This window comes from Rhinopithecus bieti, unplaced genomic scaffold (assembly GCF_001698545.2).
Source record: "Rhinopithecus bieti isolate Rb0 unplaced genomic scaffold, ASM169854v2 scaffold_1918, whole genome shotgun sequence".
In the NCBI taxonomy this organism is placed as follows: domain Eukaryota; kingdom Metazoa; phylum Chordata; class Mammalia; order Primates; family Cercopithecidae; genus Rhinopithecus; species Rhinopithecus bieti.
Window position 1 is genome coordinate 258778 of NW_016803680.1, and position 13224 is coordinate 272001.

The 13224-nt window shown below is 45.7% G+C and overlaps 1 protein-coding gene across 1 annotated transcript in view; it reads left to right on the forward strand.

Moving 5' to 3' along the window:
* VPS35L (VPS35 endosomal protein sorting factor like) overlaps positions 1 to 13224 on the forward strand; it is a 153284-nt gene that overhangs the window by 31313 nt on the left and 108747 nt on the right. The window contains 1 exon segment of the mRNA XM_017849738.1: positions 4415 to 4499. Coding sequence (XP_017705227.1) covers positions 4415 to 4499 — 85 coding nt within the window.

The window sequence follows — 13224 nt, forward strand, 5'->3', positions numbered from 1 at the left end:
AAAAAAAAAAAAAAAAAAAAAAAAAAAAAAATTGACCGCTGCTGGCAAACTCAGACTACTTAAAAAACAAAAAAACAAAAATCAGTCAACCATAAATGTAAAAGTTTATTTCTGGACTCTCACTGTCATTCTGTTGATCCATTAGTCAATCATTATGCCAGTTCCACATTGTGAGACAGAGTCTTGCTCTGTCACCCAGGCTGGAGTGCAGTGGCGTGATCTTTGCTTACTCCAACCTCCGCCTCCCAGGTTCAAGCAATTCTCATGACTCAGCCTCCCCAGTAGCTGAGATTATAGGTGCGCACCACCGTACCTGGCTAATTTTTGTATTTATAGTAGAGGTGGGGTTTTACCATGTTGGCCAGGCTGGTCTCGAATTCCTGACTTCACCTCGGCCTCCCAAAGTGCTGGAATTAAAGGCGTGAGTCACTGCGCCTGGCCAATTCCACATTGTTTTGATTACTATGGCATTATAGCAAGTTTGAAACTGGGTAATATAAGTCTTTTTTTTTTTTTTTTTTTTTTTTGAGACAGAGTCTTGCTCTGTTGTCCAGGCTGGAGTGCAGTGGCACCATCTTGGCTTGGCTTACTGAAACCTTCACCTCCGAGATTCGAGCGATTCTCCCACCTCAGCCTCCCGAGTAGCTGGGATTACAGGCGCCTGCCACCATGCCCAGCTGATTTTTGTATTTTTAGTAGAAATGGGGTTTCACCACGTTGGCCAGGCTGGTCTCAATTCAAACTCCTGACCTCAGGGGTTCCACCCACCTCGGCCCCGCAAAGTGCTGGGATTACAGGCATTAGCCACGCACCTGGCCTGGGTTAGATAAGTCTTTTAACTTTCTTCTTCTTTTTTAAATTATTTTTACTGTTCTGGGCCCTTTGCATTTCTGTATGAATTTTAGGATCAGCTTGTCAATTTTTACAAAATAAAAAAAAAACCTTCTGGGATTCTGACAGGGATTGCATTGAGTATGAAGTCATCTTCTGATGCATAAATTTTGCCATCTGTTGATGAGCATCTGGCTCTTTTCTTTTTTCACTACATGGACAATGTCGCTGTGAGCATGCTCGGTCACGTCTGCTGGTGCCCATGTAAAGCTTGTCTCTAGATAAGAGCCTATACCTAAGAGTAGAACTGCTCTGTGCCTCTTCAGCTTTTCCAGATAATGCTAAGTTATTTTCCATAGTAGCTGTGCCAACATACGCTTGTAGTAGCATGTGGGCGTGTGAGAGTCTGTGCGATTCAACATTCTATCACCATTTGGGATAAGCAGATTTTCTATTTTAATTTTTCCAGTCGTATTTTCTTGTGGTTTTAATTTGCAGTTCCTCGATTACTAATAAAAATGAGCATCTTTTCACATATTTATAGGCCATGGGGTTTCCTTTTTTGTAAAATGCCCTTTGCTGATTTTTTTTGCCTATTTTTCCATTTTGTTACCTGTGTTTTTTGTACTGAGTTTTGGGATTTTTAAAATGTATTCTGGATAGTAATGGCCTACTTCTTTCCTTCCTACTCAGGTCATCTTTGAATGTATGCATTTGTTCTGGCTATTCAAAATTTTTAGCCTTTTTTTTTTTGAGACAGGTTCTTGCTCTGTCTTCCAGGCTAGAGTGCAGTGGGGCGGTCTCCGCTAACTGCAACCTCTGCTTCCCTCGCTCAAGTGATTCTCCCACCTCAGCCTCCTGAAGTAGTTAGGGCTACAGGCACACACCACTATGCCTGGATAACTTTTGTATTTTTTGTAGAAACTGGGGTCTCACTACATTGCCCAGGCTGGTCTCAAACTCCTGGGCTCAGGCCATCTTCCTGCCTCAGCCTCCCAAAGTGCTGGGATTAGTGGTGTGAGCCACCACGCCCAGCTGGGATTTGTATTGTTAACACATACCTGGGTTACCTGATTCTTATCAGATAAGTTTAGGAAGCGGCACCAAAGCTTTAAAAACTGTGGCATCTTCAAAACAGTAATTTAAAAAGTAACTTCAATGTATAAGATCATTATAGCTTTAACTTTGAATTAAAAACAAAATCTTGTTCCTGTTGTCCTTTATAAAATATATGTTCTATGAAACCAGCTTGGGAGAAAATCAATGCACAGATGTTTGGAAAGCCCCAGCTGTGTTTAATTTGAAATCCTCTGTTTAAATTCTCTCTCTCACCTCACCAGTGGGCAGTAACTCATCGCTGAGAGACTGTGCAAGCCCGGCTTTGGGTAGAACTCAGAGATGTCACATCCCTAGGAACAGAGAACTGTGTATTGTAAACAGTCTCTAAGATTTGGAGTTGTTAGCTTTTTCCAGCCTTGAAATCTCATGGGGCAGTTGTTTAAGTTGGAACTCTCACAAAGGGCATATGAAAATCGCAGAGTGAGGTGTCAGGAAATGGAATTCCTCATACATCCAATTGCCACGTTTGGTGTCAGCACTATTGCTTTTACAGCTTACATTCCCCCCACCCCCAAATAACATCTGGGCTGTAAGAGGATGTTTCGCAAATCAGACACGTTTTTTACTTTTAAGCCTGCAATGCTATGGAGAAACTTGGTGACTCTAACAATTTAGATGTTGGCTAACAACACCAAACTGAAAACACATGTCAACCTATCTCTTGACATGGTGAACATTCTCACCATTCTCTGCATATTGGGATTGCATATTAAATAATCCTTTCTAAATGTCTGAACATCTTTTTTTTTTTAATTTTAAATGACATTTTTCTTTCTGAGGGTCAACCGTTGGGGTGATGAAGTGTAGCAGTTATTTAATTCCTTATGCTGACTTTTGCATTTGGAAAGACTTCAGGGCATGGCATTAAATTTAGTGCTTCAAAGTAGAAAGAGCTTTTCTGTTTCTGATGATAAAAGATAATCTAAGGTGTTTGGGGCCACATTGTGTGACTGCCGTCTTCCATTAAGAGTCCTGAACACTGAATAGCAGACAAGTACTCAGAAAAACAGTTCTGAACATGTTGACTGGGTGCAGTGGCTCACCACCTGTATTTCCAGCACTTTGGAAGGCTGAGGTGGAAGGATTGCTTGAGGGCAGGAGTTCAAGACCAGCCTGAGCAACATAGTGAGAACCTGCCTCTATATAAAATTAAAGAAAAAAAAATTAGCCAGCCATGGTGGTACATACCTATAGTCCCAGCTACTCAGGAGGCTGAGGCGGGAGGATTGCTTGAACCCAGGAGTTCATTGTTGCAGTGAGCTATGATTACACCAGTGTACTCCAACCTGAGTGACAGAGCAAGACCTTATCTCTAATAAAAGAATAATAAAATTTTTAAAAATTAAATAAAGAGCATGGCTGTGACCCTTTGGCATGAATGAGAATGTAGAATTCAGCAATTCCCTGCAAAGCCAAAATGTTCTCAGCATTGAAGGTCGTATTTCCAGAGTAGCATGTATTCGTTGAAGCTTATGTTCCTTTTAGTGGGGAATTTGGGACTGAGTATAAATAATCAGTGTGAGTTTATGAAGCCTTGGGGATTTACTTATGAGGGCATTTCTTAGAAAAGAATGTTGGCCGGGCGCGATGGCTCACGCCTGTAATCCCAGCACTTTGGGAGGCCGAGGCGGGTGGATCACGAGGTCAGGAGATCGAGACCATCCTGGCTAACACTGTGAAACCCCGTCTCTACTAAAAAATACAAAAAATTAACCGGGTGAGGTGGTGGGCGCCTGTAGTCCCAGCTACTTGGGAGGCTGAGGCAGGAGAATGGTGTGAATCTGGGAGGCGGAGCTTGCAGTGAGCCGAGATCGTACCACTGCACTCCAGCCTGGGAGACAGAGCGAGACTCCGTCTCAAAAAAAAAAAAAAAAAGAAAAGAATGTTTAAGGATGCTGATCACCCTGAAATCAACAGAAGAAGCCAGTCTGCAAAGCAGTTGAACAAAGATGGGGCCACAGATGAGGACTGTGATGAGAGAGAGGTCATTCATTTCTCTCAGTGATTTTGAGTGCTTCCTGGTTACCGGTATACAAGCAGGATCCTTTTGGATAAGGCTTTCCTGAAGAAGGTGATATTGTATTTCCTTAAGAGGCTGTGTTATGGACCGGGTGCGGTGGCTCACGTCTGTAATCCCAGCACTTTGGGAGGCTGAGGTGGGAGGATCACTTGAGGTTGGGAGTTTAAGGCCAGCCTGGGCAACACAGCAAGACCCCATCTCTACAAAAAAAAGAAAAAAAAGGGAAGAAAAAAAAAGAGGTTCTGTTGTGAGCAGAGTCTGGCTCTCTTTGTCAAAAGCACCGTGGTTTAGTTTGTCATTCTTTGCTCAGTGCCTAGCACAGGCCTTAGCACATAGTAAGTATCTCAACTTGTTTACAGAAACCATTAATTTTTCAGGTCTGGAGTGTCCTACCCATACCAGACATGCCAGAGTGAATTTTCTCTCTTTTTCTCTTTTTTTTAGTGTTCAAAGCTTCTTTCAGACACCAGTGTTATTCAGTTCTACCCAAGTAAATTTGTCCTTATCACCGACATACTTGATACATTTGGTAAGTACCTGTCATATGCATCTTAGATCTAGGAAATATGTTCGTTTTGTCAAGAACTGGGTGGTAGAGTTACTGTAAATTAGGTTCTGCTGTGGTTTAAGTTATTAAGTAAGTCATGAGAGAGATCAAACCATCCCCCCACGCCCATTAATAAGGGTGCTATTTTTGAAACATTCTAAAATTTTATTTTTTCTACTTTTTTTTTAAGTCAGGGTCTTGTTCTGTCATCCAGACTGGAGGGCAGTGGCGCAGTTATAGCTCACTGCAGCCTCAAACTCCTGGGCTCAAGCCATCTTCCTGCCTCAGCCTCCTGAGTAGCTGGGACTACAGGCTCATGCCACCATGCCTAGCTAAGTTTTTTTTTTTGGTAGAGACAGAGTCTCGTAGTATTGCCGAGGCTGGTCTCAAACTCCTACCTCAAGTGATCCTCCTGCTTTGGCCTCCCAAAGTGCTGGAATAACAGACATGAGCCACCATGTCTGGCCTGTTTTTCCTAATCTTCTGAGAGACTAGTAAAGTGAATGAGTGAAGCAGGGCAGGCTGGGGGCACTAAGCAGCATGGGTCCCTTGCCGTCTCACAGGCACCTGAAACTGTACTTGGCATCTGTTCCCAGCCCTTTCCCTTTTCCCACTGAGTTTCTGTCTCCAGGAATGGCACCACCATGTACCCAGTTGCCTAAGCCGGGAATCTGAGCATCTTCCCCCACATGCCCATGTCCAGTCACCAAATTCTTTGGTTCAGCCTCCTAAAGCTCTCCCCAGCATGTCCGTTTTTTCTTTCTTCACTGTTAAATTTTTTTTTGTTTTTTCTTTTTGGAGATAAAAGTTTCTGTCACTCAGGCTAGAGTACAATGGCGTGATGTCGGCTCACTGCAACCTCTGCCTCCCGGGTTCAAGCAATTTTCCTGCCTCAGCCTCACCAATAGCTGGGATTACAGGCGCGTGCCACCACACCTGGCTAGTTTTTGTATTTTTAGTAGAGATGAGATTTCACCATGTTGGCTAGGCTGGTCTCAAACTCCTGACCTCAAGTAATCTGCCCTCCTTGGCCTCCCTAAGTGCTAGGATGACAGGCCTGAGCCACTGTGCCCAGCCTCACTGTTAAAATTTTAATCCTAGCCACAGCCCTTTCCCACCTGGATAATTTCCTGCATCACTGTGGCTGCCCCTAGTCCCACATACCACCTCACAGGTAGAGTGACCTTTTGGAGCCAGGCAGAAAGGTTTAGAGTGAAGAGAATAACCTGGAGGAGCAGGAGGCCCCTGTGTTGCTTGGCAGTGGTTGGTTAGGCCAGAGCATCGTGCCATTAGCAGTTTGCTCAAACCATGTAGCCCTCTAAGCTGTATATGATGTGCCCCACAGCGAGGCACCCCACCAGAACTAGGAAATAGGGGCGCTTTCTGAGAGCTGAACACGTAGAAGATCAGAACAGAGACATTCACTGTCTTACAGGGACCAATGGGATCCCAACTCAGCAAATCTTATCCGTAACCCATTGAAAGGTATAATGTGTCAGAAAGCAAACTGTCAATCTGAGAGACTCATTCATTTCTGTGCATCCCAGTCCTGTCCAAGAGACCGGAGGCCAGAGTACACTAGCTAAAATAAGTGACAAGAAAGCTAACTAACCTTGGAAAAGGGGGTATTTATTGGCTTAATCTGAAAAGTCCAGGGGTAGTTCTGGCTTCAGGTGCAGCTGGATCCAGGAACCCAAACAGTGTCATTAAGACCTTGCCCTTGGGCCGGGCATGGTGGCTCACCCTTGTAATCCCAACACTTTGGGAGGTAGAGGTGGGTGGATCATCTGCGGTCAGGAGTTCAAGACTAGCCTGGCCAACATGGTGAAACCTCGTCTCTACTAAAAACACAAAAATTAGCTGGGTGCTGTGGTGCGCACCTGTAGTCCCAGCTGCTTGGAAGGCTGAGGCAGGAGGATCGTTTGAACCCAGGAGGTGGAGATTGCAGTGGGCCAAGATCACACCACTGCACTCCAGCCTGGGCAACAGGACGAGACTCTGTCTCCAAAAAAAAAAAGAAAAGAAAAAAAAAAAAAGACCTTGCCCTTGGGTTGGGTGCATTCTCGAGTTTCACAAGGTGTCCTCAGCTAGCTTTACTGCTGGTGGTCCCAGAGCATGGAAAGAGCTGCTTTCTCCAAGCATTCCCACAGAAGTTTCAGAATCCCATCTCATTGGCCTGGGTTGGTTCACATGTCAGTCCCTGAGCCAGTTGTGGTATCTGGGGGATGAAATGCACTGATTATCTAGGCCTGGTCACCCCAGAACTAAGAGAGTGATACAGTTAGCAGAAGAAAGGGGAGTGGATGCTACCTGGGCAAAAAGAGGAGATGTCCCAGCTGACAGATGAGGCCTGATGGGTTCAGATGGCCTGGAGAGGTGGTATCAGGCTCTCTGCAGGCCACTAGGGAGGTGTCAGCAAATGGAAGGGACAAAAATCCTTGCCTTGGCTAGGCATGGTGGCTCACGCCTGTAATCCTACCACTTTGGGAGGCTGAGGCAGTTGGATCACTTCAGGTCAGGAGTTTGAGACCAGACTGGCTAACATGGTGAAACCCCATCTCTACTAAAAATATAAAAATTAGCCAGGTGTGGTGGCGGCCACCTGTAATCCCAGCTACTCGGGAGGCTGAGGCAGGAGAATCGCTTGAACCCGGGAGGCGGAAGTTGCATTGAGCTGAGATCGCGCCACTGCACTCCAGTCTGTGCCACAGAGCTGAGATTTCGTCTCAAAAAAAGAAAGAAAGAAAGAAAAGAAAAAAAAATCCTCGCCTTTGTGGTGCTTATGTTTCCAAAAAAGAGAATTTACAAAACAATTAATTCAACTCAATTGTATGTTAGACAATGATCCATGCTATGGAGAAAACCAAACAGAGTAGGGTGAGGAAGTGAAGAGGAATGGAGGGAATTAGGTGAGGGGGTAGGGGTGCAATTTTAAGTAAGGTGCTCAGTGGAGACCTCGTTGAGAGGTTACCTGAGCAGGTTCTTGAAGGCGGTGAGAGGTGAGCCCTGTGGGTCTATGGGGCGGAGGCCAGGGGCAGAGGAGGCCAAGGAACAGTTTGTGCAAAGATCCTGGGGTGGGAGCATTGGGAGCACCAGGTTGGCCTGAGAACCAAGGAGGCCAAGAGGGAGGCGATGGGATGAACCCAGGAGAGGGGCAGAAGCTGACATGGTCAGAGACCATGGTGGCCTTGGGGGCCACTGGAAGGACTTGGGCCTTGACTGTGACTCCGAGGGCAGGAGGGGCCACCAGAAGGTGTTGAGCAGAGGAGGGAGGTGATCCTATGTGGGATTCAACAGGCTCTGTGTTGAGACTAGATTGTAGGGCGGAGGTGGAGCCCGGAACCTGTGGCAGCACTTCCGGTGAGAGACAGGGATTGGCATGGCCCCAGGAAGTCGGTAGGGATGGCAAAGTGAGACCCAGGATGGTTAAGGGCTTTAGGTTCTCAGAATAGATGTCAAATCGTACACTGCTGGCCCTTGACGTGTCCATGCACACGGCTTACCTTCAGGGAGTGAGGCCCTCATTGGTGGGGAGAGGCTGGTGGCTGTGTCTGGCTCCCCTGGCAGTCTCATTTCTCCTGTGAGTCAACCTCTTGGCCTTCTGGTTCCCTCGCCAGCCTCTCCTAAGTTTCTTTTGTGTGAGTCAGCTTTCCTGAGCAAGATTAGCTCCGAGACACTGATTAGCTCTATCCTGCAAGCCTGGCCAGACCCAGACAGATCACTCACCTTGCAGGAACTCTGGGCAGCCACTCTGCCAGCTCCTGCCAGCAGCGCCCCAGCGCCGTCCTGGACTCGCCAGGCTGTAGTGCAGATGCTGCCGTCCTTTTTGTGTCCCAGAAAATAGCTGGGCTGGGAGTTGGGAACAGCAGTGGTAAATCTTCAACAGATGATGACCTTGGGCAGACTGTTAGGTGCTTTACGGATATTAAGTACTGGCCAGGCACAGTGGCTCATGCCTGCAATCCCAGCACTTTGAGAGGCCGAAGTGGGTGGATCACAAGGTCAGGAGTTCAAGACCAGCCTGGGCAATGTGGTGAAACCCCCTCTCTACTAAAAATACAAAACTTAGCAGGCATGGTGGTGGAGAAGGAAAGTAGCTTCCCCAGGGTCACCGTCATAGTGAATTGCAGAGCTGAGTCTCAACTCGCTGTCTGCAGTCAAAGCACTTACTTTATTTATCTTTATACATTGCTCATGGGGGAATGCATATACCTTTTTTTTTGAGACAGGGTCTCACTTCATTGCCCAGGCCACAGTGCAGTGGTGTGATCATGGCACACTGCAGCCTTGATCTCCTTGACTCAAAGGATCCTCTTGTCTCAGTCTCCCAAGTAACTGGGACCACAGGTGTGTTCCACCATGCCCAGCAATTTTTTTTTTTTTTTAGCAATGGGATCTCACTGTGTGGCCCAGGCTGGTCTCAAACTCCTGGAGTCAAGCCATCCTCCCACCTTGGCCTCCCAAAGTACTGGGATTATAGGCATGAGTCACTGTGCCTGGCCTAAATGCATATACATTTAACCCAACAGTTTCACCTCTGGGAATCTATCCCACCTGTAATAGCAAACTATAAGAAGCAACTCAAGTGGCCATCAATAGGAGCTGGCTAAATAAATTATGGTGTGTCTGTATAGTGGAGTATTAGTGGCTCTATGAAATGAAAAGGCTGGGCATGGTGGCTTACACCTGTAATCCCAGCACTTTGGGAGGCCAAGGTTGGCAGATCACTTTGAGCTTAGGAATTTGAGATCAGTCTGGGCAACATGGTGAAACCTGTCTTTACTAAAAATACAAAAATTAGCTGTGTGAGGTGGTACACACCTGTAATCCCAGCTACTCAGAAGGCTTAGGTGGGGGAATTGCTTGAACCCAGGAGGCAGAGGTTGCAGTGAACTAAGATCAAGCCACTGCACTCCATTCTGGGTGATAAAGTGAGACTTTGTCTCAGAAAAACAAACAAATAACAACAAAAAAAAAAAAAAAGAAGGGAAGGAAAGGGCCAGGCATGGTGGCTCACACCTGTAATCCCATAATCCCAGCACTTTGGGAGGCTGAGGCAGGAGGATAACTTGAGTCCAGGAGTTCAAGACCATCCTGGGCAACATAGCAAAACCCCATGTCTACAAAACATTTTTAAAAAATAGCTAATTTTGGTGGTACAAACCTATAGTCCCAGCTACTCAGGAGGCTGAGGCAGGCAGATTCCTTGAGCCTAAGAAGTTTGAGACTGCAGTGAGCTATGATGCACCCTAGCAGAAGTAAGACCGTGTCTCGAAAAGAAGAAAAAAAAAAGAAAAAGAAAGGAAGAAAATGTAGAATACGTGGTGGTATTCACTTGTGTCTCCCTAAGGAGACATTAAAAGGATATCCAAGAAATCGATAGAAGTGGTTTCTCTGAGAGGGTGCGCAGGGCAGTGAGGCGGATGGGATGGGCCAGGAGAGAAACTGCACTTGGTACCTTCTGCAGCCTTTTTGAATTTTGAACCATGGGAATGTTTTACCTATTCGAAACCACACATTCACACAAAGTAGCTGCTTTCAGCACTTCCCCAGGTCCCCGTCCTTCCTCTCCCCTTCAGAATGGTGTTCCCAGGGTGCTGTTGTTTAAGTCTATTGTGAATAATATTCCTCAGGACTGTTGAGGCAGCCTGCATGGACAGGTACTCAAAGAGTCTTTGTTAAGGTTTGGGGCTAATGAGTGGATGCTTTGTAAAAAAAGAGTGAAACCCTGACTTGCTTGGTGGAAATGTGGAGTCCTGAGCTCCAGTTTTCTGCACATGGTCATACTCTCGTCTAAAAGAAGATGCATGACAGTACAGGGACAGGTGTTTCATGGTTGTTGACATCATTGACAAGAGAGAGCATCTTGCTGTGCCAGGGATGCAGATTAGGGCCCCAACATCCACAGAGACTGGCATGCACAGTGGGAAGACGTGTGCCTGGTTTCTGTTGGGATTTCACTAGAGGCATTGGATATAGAGGTCGGCTTCTGGCTTCAATGCCTGTGTCTCCTCTTTCAGGGTTGTATGAACTTGAGCCTCAGTTTCTCTGCCTGTAGAATGGGGCTATTGTAGACCCTACCTTCAGGGGTTTCTGGAGAAGATTAAATGAGAGGATTCATAGGAAGTATAATGTCTTTCCTCTTCTAAGAGTTTGCTGGCAGGATTAGAGTAAATGACTTTGAATACTGCTTGGCACAAAGTAAGTGCTCAGAAAATGCTAGCTGTTACCACTGTTATTATTTATCTATTTTAGTGTCTTTGATGTATAAGAAAGCAAATCAAGACAGGAAATAAATCTAGGATCAAGCGTTGTTTCTCAGAATAGTTGTCTTCTAGCTCAACAATAGACAAATAGCTTTTTTCAGTAAAAATAATTCTGTAGTTAAAGGGTTCTTAAAATATGAAAGTGAGGCCCAGTACAGTGGCTCATATCTGTAATCCCAGCACTTTGGGAAGCCAGGGCAGAGGGATTGCTTGAGCCCAGGAGTTCGAGACCAGCCTGAGCAACATGGTGAGACCTCATCTCTATGAAAAATTTGAAAGTTAGCCAGGCATGGTGGCGCGTGCCTATGATCCCACCTACTCAGGAGGCAGAGGTGGGAGGATCCCCGGAGCCCAGGTAGTTGAGGCTGCAGTGAGCTCTGATCCCAGCCTAGGTGACAGAGCAAGACGCTGTCTCTTAAAAAAAAAAAAAAAAAGTAAAAAAGAATGTAGAGATGAATTTTTTATTTTATTTTATTTATTTTTTTAAGAAAGCTAGTTTTAGAGAGATGGCAACTTTTGTGTAGGAAATAAAGGTGTTTTGTGCTGGGTTCATTCTGTATGCCATGCGAGATAAGAAGTTATGCAGCCGCCTAGTGTGGTTTGCTGTGTGATGGTCCAAGGTGACATTGCATGCATCCGTAATGCCAGGGTTCTGGGGTCATCCCAGAGGAGGCCTGTCTCTACACGAGGTGTTGCTGTAGGGAACCCATAGCCCCTGATAAGAAAAGCATGTTCTGCCAGGAGGAAAAAAGCAGGTGGCTTTGAGAACTAGGGTTTGTTCTCTGAGGTCTTCCAGGGTCTTCTAAATGGAGCTAGTGGTTTGGAGCAGTGCTTCTCATACTTGGCTGCACATTGAAATCACCTGGGGAGCTTTATAAACACCCACAGAGTCCCAGCTGCATCCAGACCATTTATATGAGGACTTGTGAGGATGGATGCAGACATCCACAGATTTTCAAGAGTCCCAGGTGCTTGGAGTCTGCAGCCCAGTTGAAGAAGCACCGTCTCAGAGGGAAGAGGGAGGTCTGTTGCTGTTTCTGTAGATTCCAGAGGCAAGGCAAGTTTTAGCTCAGAGACCCACTGGTGTCTGCCTAAATCGGTGGTTCTCACACTTCAGCGTGTATAAGGATTTCCCAGCAAGGTTATTCAAAAATCCATATTCCTAGTCCTCATCCTCCAAAATACTTTTTTTTTTTTTTTTTTTGAGACAGTGTCTCACTCCGTTGCTCCAGGCTGGAGTACAGCGGCACAATCATAGCTTCTATCTGTGCCTCTCAAGTAGCTGGGACTACATGTGTGCAGCACCACGCCTGGCTATGAAAATATTCTTTTCCAGTAGCTATAGGGTGGCCCCAGAAATCTGCATTTTCAACAAGTGCCATTAGGAAATTTTAATGTAGGTAGTCCAAGGCCAGGCATGGTGACTCACACCTATAATCCCAGCACTTTGGGAGGCCAAGGCACACAGATCACTTGAGCCCAGGAGTTCAAGGCCAGCTTGGGCTGGGAACATAGGGAAATCCCATGTCTACAGAAAAATAATCATTCAAGCATGGCAGTGCATGCCTGTGGTCCCAGCTACATAGGAGGCTGAGGTGGGAGGATTGCTTGAGCCCAGGAGGTGGAGGCTGTAGTAAGCTGTGATCACACCACTGCACTGCAGCCTAGTGACAGAGTGAGGCCCTGTCTGAATGAATGAATGAATTGAATGAATGAATGTAGGTAGGTATTTAGGCAGGTGGTCCATACTAGGAGAAGCACCTGAGTGGTACCTCTTAGCTTGGCTGGCTTCCTTCACTTAACCCTAACACTGTGTCATCTCTTGATACCATTTGATCCCACGTTCTTTGACCTGAAATGATCTTTGTATTTTCCTGTCTCTTTTTCCATGTATGGACAAGCTGTGTTGTTCTTTACTGCCCTGAATAAAGGGGCTATGAAAAAAAAAGAAAAAAAACATAGAGGGAAATACTTTCACATTGAAGGTGACTTAGGAGAGCTTAGAAAATGAATAAGAACTGTAATTTTTTACCTCCACATATTGATAACATTTTCTAAAATAACACTTTTGGTACCAGTTTAGGGGTCCAGGCTGCCCACCTGTTGTGTAGAGTTTTATCAGAACATAGCCACATCCATTTGTTTGCACATTGTGGCCACTTTTGTGCTACAATGGCAAAGATGAGTCATCAAGAAAGTGACCTATGACCTGCAAAACCTCTAGTATGTTCATCCATCCAACAAATATTGAGTACCCTCTGTGTGCCAGTCGGTGAACAAAACAAGCACAAATCTCTGCCTTTGTGGAACTTGAATTCTAGTTGAATCTCAAATTCTGATGCTTCTAGGGACCAGGCAGGTCACATAAAAGAGTGAAAAGCACACTAATGATGAGAGATGGTAGGGGGTGGTGGAGACTGTGGCAAACTGGTTAGTATATA